General features: G+C 28.3%; 1 protein-coding gene across 1 annotated transcript; it reads right to left on the reverse strand.

Moving 5' to 3' along the window:
* Positions 1-10,675: 10,675 nt before the first annotated feature.
* Positions 10,676-11,422, reverse strand: LOC137816212 (agamous-like MADS-box protein AGL62). Its single transcript, XM_068619290.2, has one exon. It carries the CDS (start codon positions 11,420-11,422, stop codon positions 10,676-10,678), a length of 747 nt encoding a protein of 248 aa, XP_068475391.1.
* Positions 11,423-12,950: the final 1,528 nt, after the last annotated feature.

Consider the following 12,950-nt stretch of genomic DNA (forward strand, 5'->3'; position numbering starts at 1 on the left):
AACTGACGAAACCATGGGCTCAGATTTTTTATTCTCATAATTTATTATTTTTATGAATAATTATTTAAAAAAGAAAAAATATTAGAATAAAAAATTATATCTATATGTAAAAATATTTATTATTTAAAATAAATAAAATTTATTTAATTATTTAGTTTATTAATAAATAAATTGCAAGTAAAATGTTTTTTTGGTATATTTTGCTTCAAGCAAAGTTTTCTTTTGCATATTTCGCTTAAAGGAGAAAATTCTTGCTCAAACAATAAAATGGTAAAAATTTTTGAGTTTGTTTTTGTTCAAACGTAGACAATCTCATTCAGATGAAATCCATTTTCGTTCAAACGAAAGAAAATCTCGCTTAAACAAAAATAGGATGAATTTTGAGGTATTTTTTAGTTGATTTTTGATTAAGTAAGAGAATTATTTTCAAGCAAAATTATTTTTACTCAAAATAAAAAAACTTAAATTTTAAAAATTTTGTTTTGTGCTCTTTTTTATTGTTTATTTTTAATTAATTTTTATGTGAATTTTAATTATAAAATTAATTGAAAAATCTTTGATTTTTATGTGTTTATGTAATTTTTGGTTTATTTGCTTAGTAAGCTTTGTTACAAGTAAATCATATAAAGCAAGGAGGAAGGTACATTTAATAATTTCAAAGAACTATATAAACCTCCTAAATGTGAAAAGACAAAAGTAATGAATATATTTATCATGAGAAACAAAATGTGAACAAATATTTCTTGCATATGACTTAGATAAAGTACTATATTAATTTAGCTTCTCTTTTAATTTGAGGACTATGCATTGCTTTGGTGGAACTGAATCCAAAAAGACATTAAAAAGGATAAAAATGTATCATTCACGTTATATATGAGGAAATTTTTTATCCTAACCTATTAAGGAAATAATAATTATCAAATTATATGCAATTAATTTAATAATGATAGAATCTCATTATTAGTATCATACTTAATTATATTCTAATTTGGAGGGAGAAACTTCCTTATATATTTCCTATACATGAAGTGATATACACACATAAGAGAATAAGAAACCTTTCTTCTTCTTACCATTTTTTATCATTTTCTTATCTAACCTATTAACCAAAGGATGTGTCTCAAACACCAAATTTTTTATCAAAGAACTAAGAGTATTGACAAAACAACGAAGAGAATGAAGACTACATTAATCAAGGTAAAGATTACAGATTTTTTTGAAGTTCAGGCTGCTATGGTTGTTAAGTTTTATAGAGTTATACATGTTATGAAGGGAGCTCAAAAGATGAGGCTTACTAATGTCTGACTTGAATGTGATTTATGTCTTGGTTTGTGCTACATTTACTGCTAGGACTACTTTCGTGGATGTTTCGTAATCGATTGAATATTTGTCTTAATTACCATATTTTTCGTGAAGGAAATGCATGTGTTGATAAGTTGATTAATTTATGATTTTTTTTCATAGATAACCATTTCTTTAGTACAACAGGCTTCCATCTAATATGTTTTTAAAAAATTTTATGAATCTGTATAGTTTACCTATGTATCTTTTTGTTAGCATATGAGTTTTGGTCTAGTTCCCCCATATTTTTGTATTTTTTGTAATAATATTTTTTTGACAGATGATTGTTGTTACTTGAGGTGTCAGTATAACTGAAATGTCAAGTTGTATAATGATACCTAACATAACATTTTTTATAAATAAAATAAAATGAACCCCACCATGACTAAATTCATTAATGTCCTGGATAGAAATACATAGGTGGTAGAACTCCAATACTACAGCTCCTTAGAGGAAGTAAAGCATCAAGATTATAAAGTGAAAATACACATTCAAAGAAGGAAAACCTGAAAAAAAAAAAAAAGTCACTAAGGTAACTCGTACCACACTCAAAATTTGGAGAGGTAGTCTAAGATTTTATAAACACAAACTTTCACATGTGTTCACAAATCCAAATCCACCTCTTATCCTTTTTCTTTTTCCAACCTCTACCTCCTTCACGATATTATAACAATACAAAGATTGTAAAATGTTATAATAAATGTTTAGGATATGAACACTAACTTAGTCAGTTGTCCTACAAAGAGAACAACGATAATGTTGGATATTGAATATTTTTAAATTTTTTATTAATTTTATTAAAGGCAATTTTCTAACGGTGGACATCACAATGTATTAATATCTCTAAAACGCATAATCGGCTCCCAAATCCAAAATTTGTTTCAAAGATAATTTTTTTTTAAAATATTTTTTTATAGTTCTCTTTAATAAATTATCGTGGCTACCATCTTGTCGTGACTCTGCTTCATTTACATGAATGATCATTGACCATGCAACTCTTTCATTTTGGATTAATACTCACTTCCTTTCCTTTGAATAAATAATTATCAAAATTTATGTTTTCATTTTTTAATTAAGACTTGATTAATTTAAATGAATGATCATTACATTGTTTTCATTTTTGTTGCATCAATACTTTATTAATATACTATATCTCCGTGCGTTTCACGAGAAAAAAAAATCAAGTATTAATTATTTATGAAATATTATTAATACATTAATAAATAAATAAATAACTCTAATTTATCCTTATTTCAGTTGAATTTTTTTTTTTTTTCAATAAACACTCAGAAAGTGTCTTATAGCACCACCGTTTTAGGGTCAGTTGAAGAATTTGAGTCACTTTTGTTCCAATAAACACTCAGTAAGTGACTTATAGCACCACATGTAAAACTTTATGTTTTTAGTAAAATATTATTTTTTCGAAAAAATGATTAGAGTGAGACTTGTTAAAACTGTCTGTTTATAAATCAATATTTTTACACATTTTTATTTTATTTTTAAGCCTGAAATAATATTAATACTTTTATCTTTATTTTTTTTACCAAGAAAGTATCAAAATCATATTATTTAATAAAAACCCAAGTAAAGAGTAATAAACGCAAACACTTAATTTTATTTGAATAATTAAAATATTTTAAAATACGTAAAATAGAGTTAGCTTTAAAAAATACAAAAAAAAGAGAAAAAAATAATTGAAATAAAAATTAAGAAATATATTTTGTCTAAAAAATACATGTTCAGTGTGTAATTTAACACTTTTATTTACTAAAAGGCAAGATAAAAAGAATATCTTAATCCCACAAAAACTATAGCTCGATTCCTTTTTCCTTCGTATGCACCACATACCTACTTAGTTTGGGTGTTTTCTTCTTGCACCTCCACAGTTCCTTTCTGTACCTCTATGTTTTTTAATTTCAAAATTATCACTTGATAAAAAAGTATTTTTTTAATTTTATAATCTGTCCACTTCCAAATTAAACAAATTAAAATATAATTTTATATTTAAAATTGTAGAGTTTGAAATATATTTTTCTAGATTTTCAAATATCTTATTAATTTTACAATTTAGAATACAAATTGTAGAATTTTTAAAATACCTTCAAAAATTTATAATTTAAAATGCAAAGTTATATTTTAAATTTTTAGGATTACTAAGATGTTTTTTAATTCAGAAAACATAGTATGATCTCTATCATTTAGAATACAAAATTATATTTTAAATTGTAGAATTCAAAGTATTTTTTATTTATAATATAATTTTATATTTTAAATCTTATATTTCAAATCGGAGAGTTCAAAAAGTATCATTCCAAAAAAATACCTTCAAAATTTTATAATTTGAAAACATTAAATTAGACTTTTCATATGGAGTTAAAAAAAAAAATGGAGGTGCAGGAAGGAAACACCCTCATTTTACACCCATTCAACTCTTTTTTTCCGCATTCCTAACTCCCACATTTATTTTTTGGCAATTTTTTCTTACACCCAATTTTTTTTTAACCTGCACCCTGCATAGTTTTAAATTTCCGAATATACTTTTCATTCCGAAAATGAAAATCCATAATTAAAAAAAATACAATACATAAAAGTAAATCCAAAAGAGATTATTGTGTTTTAGAAATAAAAATGGAAACAAAAAGAAAAATCCCATTCTGAATAAAAAAGTCTGCAATATAAAAATTTTGTTCTGGAAAAAAAATTCAGAAACATATTCTGGAAAAGTTATCAAAAATGTATTTTTACATGTACCCCCATTTTATTTAAGGAAATTTTCGTTTTTTCATACTAAAATTGGGTGCAGTGATATGGTGCAGGAAGTAATTGTCTCCTTTTTTACACCTGTCGTTGGCCCTTTGCCAAAAAAAAAGGCCCAATGTTTTGTGGAACACTAAAACTAGTTTTTTACTTTAAAAGATGAGTTTTTTTTTTTTCTTTTTAAGAAGTCGTGGCTGCAGAGGTGTTTTTAATATCTTTTTTAGTGAAGTCCTCCTTGCAAACACAATTTTTTTTTTTTTTTTTTAATGTTTTGAACAATGTAATTAATTAATTATTTAAATTTTAAGATAATTAATTCATTATTTCTTAATTACTATTTTGGAGAGTTTATCATTTTAATGCAGACAAAGAGATTTAAAATAATTTATTTAAAACTAATTAAATTTAATTTATTAATGAAATTATATATAATCAAATCTCTATTAAATAAAATAAAATAAAATAAAATAAAATAAAATGAATATTATAAGTAGACACTTGCTTTTTCATTAACCTAATAATAAAGGTATTAGCTCTCTCAAAAATCCTAAATCAAAAACCTTAAATCATAAACTCTAAACCCTAAAATAAATATATAAATTAAAAGTAAAATAAAAATAAAAATTTATTAATAAATAAATGAGGTATTTCAGACACCTCAACCTAAAGTTATCACTACCCCCACCTAGTACCTTTTATAGATTATACAAATTAGCAGCTTTAAATACTAATCAAATAAAAAAAACAGCTCTTTAAAAAAATCAAGACCATACATTCAATTACACTACAATAAGAATTTCGATGTAATCTTTTTTTTTTTTTTAAATCTTATAATTTCTATATCTTCACAATTCATTTTCAATAATTAGTGATAGAAAATACAGGAAGAATAATAATAAAATAAAATAAAATAAACATAAAAATTATAAACTGAGAAGATAAAAAGAAATTTACTTTTGTATAGTCCCAACTGCATCATCACCTATGTGACACTTAAATGTGTAAAAGAGAATTTGTTCATCCAATGTTGACAGTTTTTAGTATACCTAAGGGATATGGATTGGAGAAGCTAGCGGTGGTGGTCGGTTCATTCACGTGGAGGCTTCTTTTTGGGTTCATTGGAGGCTGCATTGTTCTTGTGACACGACCATGGCGCTGTCATCTACAAAGCACTGTCTTCATCGTTTGGGAAAGATAACCAAAGTAATTGTTGCATGCAAATTTTCAGTACCAGTTAGCATTGACACGCATGCACTTCAAAATTATAACGGTAAAATTTATAGTGAGATAAAGAAAAAGTGTTAGTGTCATATTTCAACCAATGGATGAAGTCTTTTTCCACTAAGATATGTGTTGGTTTGAATGTTAGGTAATGGAAATTATAAATATAATTAATGTTGAATTAAAAGCAAGTGATTTTGTTTTTGGTTGGTTAGGTATTTTATTGTTTTGCTGTTGTTGTGAAGGTATGTTGCATTTATTTAAAAATTGAAGGTTTTTTTTTCTAGATGTATAAGAGTTGAATCATTAAGTTGATCACATTTATTTAATTATTTTTCTGATAAAAAAAATAAAAATCAATATAATAATTTTGGGAAAAAATGAAAAAATTAGTTGAGATACTTTGACTATTAAAGATTTTATTTATTTATAATTTTGAATTTTTTTATCATAAAGAAATTCATAATTTTGAAATAACATTATCAATAAAAAAATTGTAGTTTAAAAAAACTAATTTTAATCTTAATTTAGATTGATTTTTCTTTTGGAACATATGATTTTTTTTTATGTAATAATAGTTAAAAAACATCATAATGGTTAAAAGAACTAATGTAGTTTCAAGTTTGATTTTTATTATTTTGTATGAATAATGAATAAAATAATAGTTTTAATTATTACAAAGACATTTAAAATTATAAATATCATTTTGCCAATAAAAAATTATTTTTTCAAATGAATTTAATTTCTGTAATTTTTAAATATTATTATGAGGGATAAAAATCTCCACTGAATTGTTTATGAAAATATTAAACGTGTAAATATTGCTAATGAATATTTTTAACTATCATTATATTAAAATCATAAAAAAATATTATTTTTTAAATATAATGCATTTTTAAAACATCCACTATGTTCAACACCTTTTAAAAATATATATAATATTAAAATGGGATACTGATATCTTATTAATAGTACACTTTGCATTGGACAAATTCTACTTTACTAATAGTACAATTTCTTTTGACATATTTATTAAAAAAATTCACCTAGATAAAGGGATTTTATCTTAAAATCATCAACATCAGATATCAGTTATAACACTTATTAATAAAAAATATATTTTTATAGCACAAATTTCAATACATATAAAACTTACAAGTAAAAGAAAAATATAAGTGAAAGTAATACGAGAATAAAATTAAACATGACTATAAATTTTATTTTTTTTTTAAATATTAAAAAATATTTTTATCTCATCGTTCAACTTTAAAATTCTATACGTCTCTACTTCAGTTAATCTTATTATGGATAATATTTGGATAACATTGGTTAAAAAAATTTGGAAACGTAAGAACAATTATTCATTTAAAGGATGATTGATTTAAAGTTTGATCTTTGATTGTTTCAAAGATACTCTCATCAAGCTTCTCATTCTCTGACTTTTTGTCTAAAATCCTTGGTATGTCTATAATCGATTTAATATCTCTTTAATAATTAATTTTTTATTTTTTTGCAATATAAGAAAAAATATTATTTGTACTTTTTCACTTAAAGGTTAGTTTTAATTACTTTCTTTCTGATAAAAAAAAATGTTTGGTACCAGCTAAGAAACTATAAAGGAACTACATCAGATTTGTATACTCCATAACCAAGAATGCATCAAAACACATACCATGCACCCATCCTTCCTTATCCTTGCACCAGCTCCGTGTTGGTTATTAATTTTGATTTTATTACCCTTAAACTATTTTACTATTATATTCCATTAATGGTCAGTATACAGGCCTGTTATTCCTATTTTATAGCTTCCAGTAATTGTAATTTTATTATATATGAGATTGAGTAAATCAAAATGAACAAGATTAGTTTTGCAATTTTGTGTAATTACGTTTAATCATCAGTTGCTACAACCTTTTGCCTTCTCTTATTTCCTTCTATTAGTTCCTACAACTGGTATCAGAGCTAGTATGTTATCATGAACTCTACCCAATTATCAGTCCCTATCCTTAATGGAAAAAAATTACAATCGGTGGTGTGTGCAAATGAGAGTTTTGTTTGATTATCATGAGTTATGGGATGTAGTTGAGAGTGGAGTGTCTGCATTAGGTGATAATGCGACTGAGGCGCAACGAGTAGCGCATCGTGATCAGAAGAAGGACAATAAGGTTTTGTATCTCATCCATCAAAGGATGAAAGACGAGACGTTTGAGCAGATAGAAGGAGCAACAACTGCCAGTGAGGCTTGGATCATTTTGTCAACCAATTATAAAGGTGATGAAAAAATCAAGAGGGTGCGTCTTCAAACCCTAAGACGCCAATATGAATTGCTGCAGATGGAAACCACAGAGACTATTGATGTCTATATAAATAAAGTTATTCCCAAATTTGAACATGTTGTTGCCGTAATTGAAGAGGCCAAAGACATTTCAAAAATGACAGTAAGGTTATTGTCTGGTTCTCTACGAGTGCATGAGCATCGGATGAATGACAATAAGATTGAAAAACCAATTGAACAGGCTTTACAAGCACAAGTCTCAATTGATAGCTCCTATAATGAACATGGTAGCTATTTCAGCAAAGGTCGTGGTGACCAAAAATCATGGAGGTGCTTGGCGCGGGGAACGTGGTCGCGGAGGACGAGGGTGCATTTATAATAAATTAAATGTTGAGTGTTATAATTGCCATAAACGTGACCATTATGCAAATGAGTGGAGATCAAAAGGTGATAATCATGTTGCCAATTGTGCTCAAGAAGAAAGTAATCACGAACAAGATGAAGAGAATCATGCAGTACTAATGGCAGCCACATCAAATGAAACTCCAAACAATCAGACTTGGTATTTGGATACAGGTTGCACATATCACATGTGTGGTAAGAAGGAGTTGTTTGCAGATTTGGATGACTCATTTCGCACAAAAGTGAAATTCGGTGACGGCAGGTTCGTTCCGGTGACTGGAAAAAGGCGAATTCTTATCACATTGAAGAATGGTGATCACAGGTACATCTATGATGTTTTCTATGTATCTGATATGAAAAGTAATTTGTTGAGTATGGAGCAGCTGGCCGAGAAGGGTTATGTGATGCACATAGTTGAAAATAAATTATCAATTTTTGATAAAAAAAGGTAGTTTGATTTTTAAATCCTTTTTATCAAAAAACCGCATGTTTTATTCATATGGGTGATTTCAAGTGCTTGAATGCAATAGTGAATAATGAATCGTGGTTATGGCATTTACGCTTTGGGCACTTAAATTTCCAGAGTTTGGAAAATCTTTCTAAAAGAAATTTAGTGAATGGTTTACCTCATATTCATCACCCTGATCAATTGTGTGAGACTTGCATTTTTGGAAAGAATCACAGGATACCATTTGTTAAGGAGTTTTGGGAGCTTGTTCATACAGATGTTTGTGCCCCGATGAACATATCATCAGTTGGAGGTAATAAGTATTTTTTTAACCTTTATTGATGATTTGTAAGGAAAACTTGGATTTATGTATTGAAGAGCAAGGATGAGGTATTCCACTGCTTTAAAATATTTAAAGCATTTGTTGAAAGAGAGAGTGGCAGACAAATTCAGATGGTGCGTAGTGATGGAGGAGGTGAGTACAAGTCTAATGAATTCAAGAGGCACTGTGAAGAACTTGGGTTGCAACATAACATAATTTGCCCCTACACACCTCAACACAACACAACGGAATTGTTGAGAGAAAGAATAGAAGAATAATGGACATGGCGATGAGCATGCTTAAAGCGAAATGTATGCCAAATTATTTTTGGGCTGAGGCCGTAACATGTGCGGTATATTGATAAACAGATCACCCACTCGGAGTGTTCCTAACACAACTCCGATTGAGGCATGGAGTGGAATCAAACCCAATGTGCAACACTTGAAAGTATTTGGGTCCATTACTTATTCCCATGTCCCTAAGACAGCAAGATCGAAGTTGGATGATAAGGCACTGAAGACCATTTTCATTGGTTATAAAAATGGAGGATACAAACTGTATAATCCAATGACAAAGAAGGTGATTATTAGTCGTGATGTTACATTTGCCGAAGATGAGGAATGACAATGGAATGCAACAACTGAAATGGAATCGAAAAAACGATATATTTACGTTTTGAACGATGACGTGGAAGATGGAGTCACTCTTGAAGCTTCAACCTGAAGTTGTAGTTCAACCTGAAGTTGTAATTCAACCTGAAGTTGCAACTATGATGGAGCGACCAAGAAGGTAGCAGCGACAACCTGTACACCTTCAAAATTGCAAAGTAAATCTTGATGATGAAGTTGATGACAACGGAGATTTGGTTCACTTTGCTTTTCTTACAGAATCAGAACCTGTGAGACTTGCCATTGTCATTCAACACCCCAAATGGCAAAGGTTATGAATGAAGAATTGATGGCGATTGAGAAAAACAATATCATGACTCAAATTGGAAAGGTGGTTCCAAATCAGAATTAAGGGAGGATGTTGGTTATTAATTTTGATTGTATTACCCTTAAACTATTTTACCGTTATATTGCATTAATGGTCAGTAATTGTAATTTTATTATATATGAGATTGAGTAAATCAAAATAAACAAGATTAATTTTGCAATTTTGTGCAATTACGTTTAATCAGTTGCTATAACCTTTTGTTTTCTCTTATTTCCTTCAATTAGTTCCTACACTCCGAACCCTCACTCATTTCTTGAATATTAGAATGATTTACTAGACGTGCATTACTCTAAAACTTCATCATAATATATATATATATATATATATATATATAATAAATTTAAATTTTTTAATTATTTTTTATCTCTCACAGTGTAACTTATATTAATTTTATCTACCACGACCTTACAATATCTCTCATCATCATTTTAATTTATTTAAAAAAAAAACAAAAACACCAATAAAAAAAGAGAAATAAATTTGCACTTCTATAACTTTTGTAACACATTTGAATAGAAAGAATAGTTATATTTGTATACTTAATTTTCAGTAATGTCTTTCTTTAACATTATTTTCTTATTATATTTTATTCTCAAGATATATCATTTATCACATTGCTATTTTTTTTATCTCTTTTTCATCCATTCATCGAGAAGAAGTGTATGTGTTGATCAAGGTTCCTATAAAAGGAATCAACTAAAATAAATGGAGACAGTCATATATTTAATATTTTAAACTAAGACAGTAAAAAATAGTTTGACCCAAAAGACAAATAAATAAGATGTAGTTTATTTACATAATTAAAATAAAACAAGAACACTACAACGGTAATGACATCGATGATTATGGTTCAAGATATGTCTGAAATACCCGAACCCTAATGAATAGTAACCATGTCACACCATTGAATGGATCAAAAGAAAACACCAGCAGGTCCAGGTGCATATCCTCCCACTTCCATGTGATTAAACCCATGGTGGCTTACGATGCTCCCATCAGGAAACATGAAGTTCTGAAGCATGGGTGGCTGAATCAGCGGTTGTGGGAACACCTGAGGAGGGTGCGGGTGATGTAGCAGATTGGAAGAGTTGGAAGAGGAAGGAGCCCCAGGAAAAAACTGACAAGTCTGGTTTGTTGCACTCTCAAGCATGGCCCTCTCAGCAAGACGCGCAACCAGTTTCTTCAGCTCCTCCAAGGACGCCTTGTACTGCTCCATCTGGGCTGGGCTCATTTCCTCGATGGGCTGAACCCACCATTGCTTGGACTGTGAGTCCTTCTTCATGCGATTCAGCTCCTCCCCGCGCTGCTTTCCCGCCTCCAATTGGGCGTTGATCTGAGTGAGCTGCGCGTTGAGGTCACACACGTTGGCCAGGCGGTGAGCCTCGATGAACTGCATGGTGCCCATGTCCTGCGGTGGGGGACGTGCGAGGTAGCTGTCAGTCACGGCGTCGACGTTAGGGTGACCGAAGGAGAAGACCTTCTCTCCGGGGGAGAACACAACAAGTGCCACGTCGGCAGCACAGAGAGTGCAAAGCTCACTGGCTTTCTTGAAGAGTCCGGTACGGCGCTTGGAGAAGGTGACTTGGAGGTTGCTCTCGTTGCTCATTTTCTTCATCTCGATCTTCTGACGGCCACGGCTTTTCTTTGTGTCTGAAGACATGGTGGTGAACGGAGAAAAAACAACAGTAATGAACGTAAAGGTTATAGCCAGGCTTAGGGCATCATTGTTTATAATTAATTAAATATTAGTAAATTTTATTTTTATAATAATTATATAATATACACGATTATTATTATTATTATTAAAATATAATATACATATCTAGGACAAATCAAATTACCAAAACAACAGTTTTAACAAATTCATTCCCCATTCTCATATTTCTCTTTTAAATCCAATTCTAATAAAACTTTTAACAGTCAGATTTGAAGAAAATAAGAAATAAAGTTAATATTAAATTTATTAAAATTATTCTTGAAGTGACTAGATCCTTCCTCATATAATTTATGGATTATTAATATATTAATTTGACAATATATTAATTTTATAATAAGAAATCAAATGACTATTCATCATTATACTAAATTTAATATAAATTACACATTAATTAAAAAAATAAAAAAATCATAATTAGCAATTGATTAATAAATATAAATTAATATATCAATTAATAAATTTATAAATTAGTATATCTAATTATAAAAATAAATTAATAAATTTATGATTTATTATAATAATTCATAAAATAAAATTCATATAAAATAAATTAATATTTCTTAGTATAGTAATTAATAAATGTAAATAATACTGTAATTAATAAATACAAAATTAATATATTTATTGATAAGGAGACTGATTAAGAAATATATAATAATATGTTAATAAATTACTATATTAACAAGTTATCTTGATATTCAATAGAAAAATAATAATAATTATTATAATAAATGGATTTATTATAGTAAATTACATAGCTTTTTTCCTGAGATATCTACTCGCTACATTATTTTCTATTATTTTATGAAAATTAAGTGTAAAATACACTTTCTTTGTTTGAGAGATGCGGTATTATTCGTCATTCTCATATTATTGTTAAAAATTTATTCTATTTAACTCAACATACAGTAATTACATTTTATTTTATTTAAATATATGTACTAGATAATTATATGCAGCAAGCTTTGGAACTTATAAGAGAGGTTGTGTTGGTGTACATGGAGCAATGGACTATGAAAAAGGTGATGAATTGTGCAGGGCAGAGGTTGTGAGTTTGAAACTTAGTAAGACCTATATGCAGCTTTTGGAGTTTTAATCGCAGCTTTTTTTGCACCTAATTGCTCATATGAGTGTGCCAAATGCAGCAATGGTAAGGGGGCAGCTGTTTTTGTTTAGAATTATTAGGTGGAATGCTTGGAATGTTATTTCATTCTTGGTGCTCTCACGGCATTATTGACTTTTATGCAGTTTTAGTTATTGTAGCTACTTTGTGATGTTAGTAAGTATTTAAACATAAAATAGTAATAATTGATTACTTATATTAAATTAATATAAGGTATAGATAAATTTGTTTTTTTTTTATGATGTTAGTGATGTATGATTTGGTTTCGAATTCGTTTGTTTAAGTGAGATTAGTATACAAGGAATCTAAGAATTCATAGACATCTTCGTATCAATAATAATTTAATAT

Source organism: Phaseolus vulgaris, chromosome 1, assembly GCF_051622355.1.
Source record: "Phaseolus vulgaris cultivar YP4 chromosome 1, ASM5162235v1, whole genome shotgun sequence".
Classification (NCBI taxonomy): Eukaryota; Viridiplantae; Streptophyta; class Magnoliopsida; order Fabales; family Fabaceae; genus Phaseolus; species Phaseolus vulgaris.

Bases quoted from the DNA above. Each gene is read 5' to 3' on its own strand.
- LOC137816212 (XM_068619290.2), bottom strand. From the start codon at position 11,422: ATGTCTTCAGACACAAAGAAAAGCCGTGGCCGTCAGAAGATCGAGATG.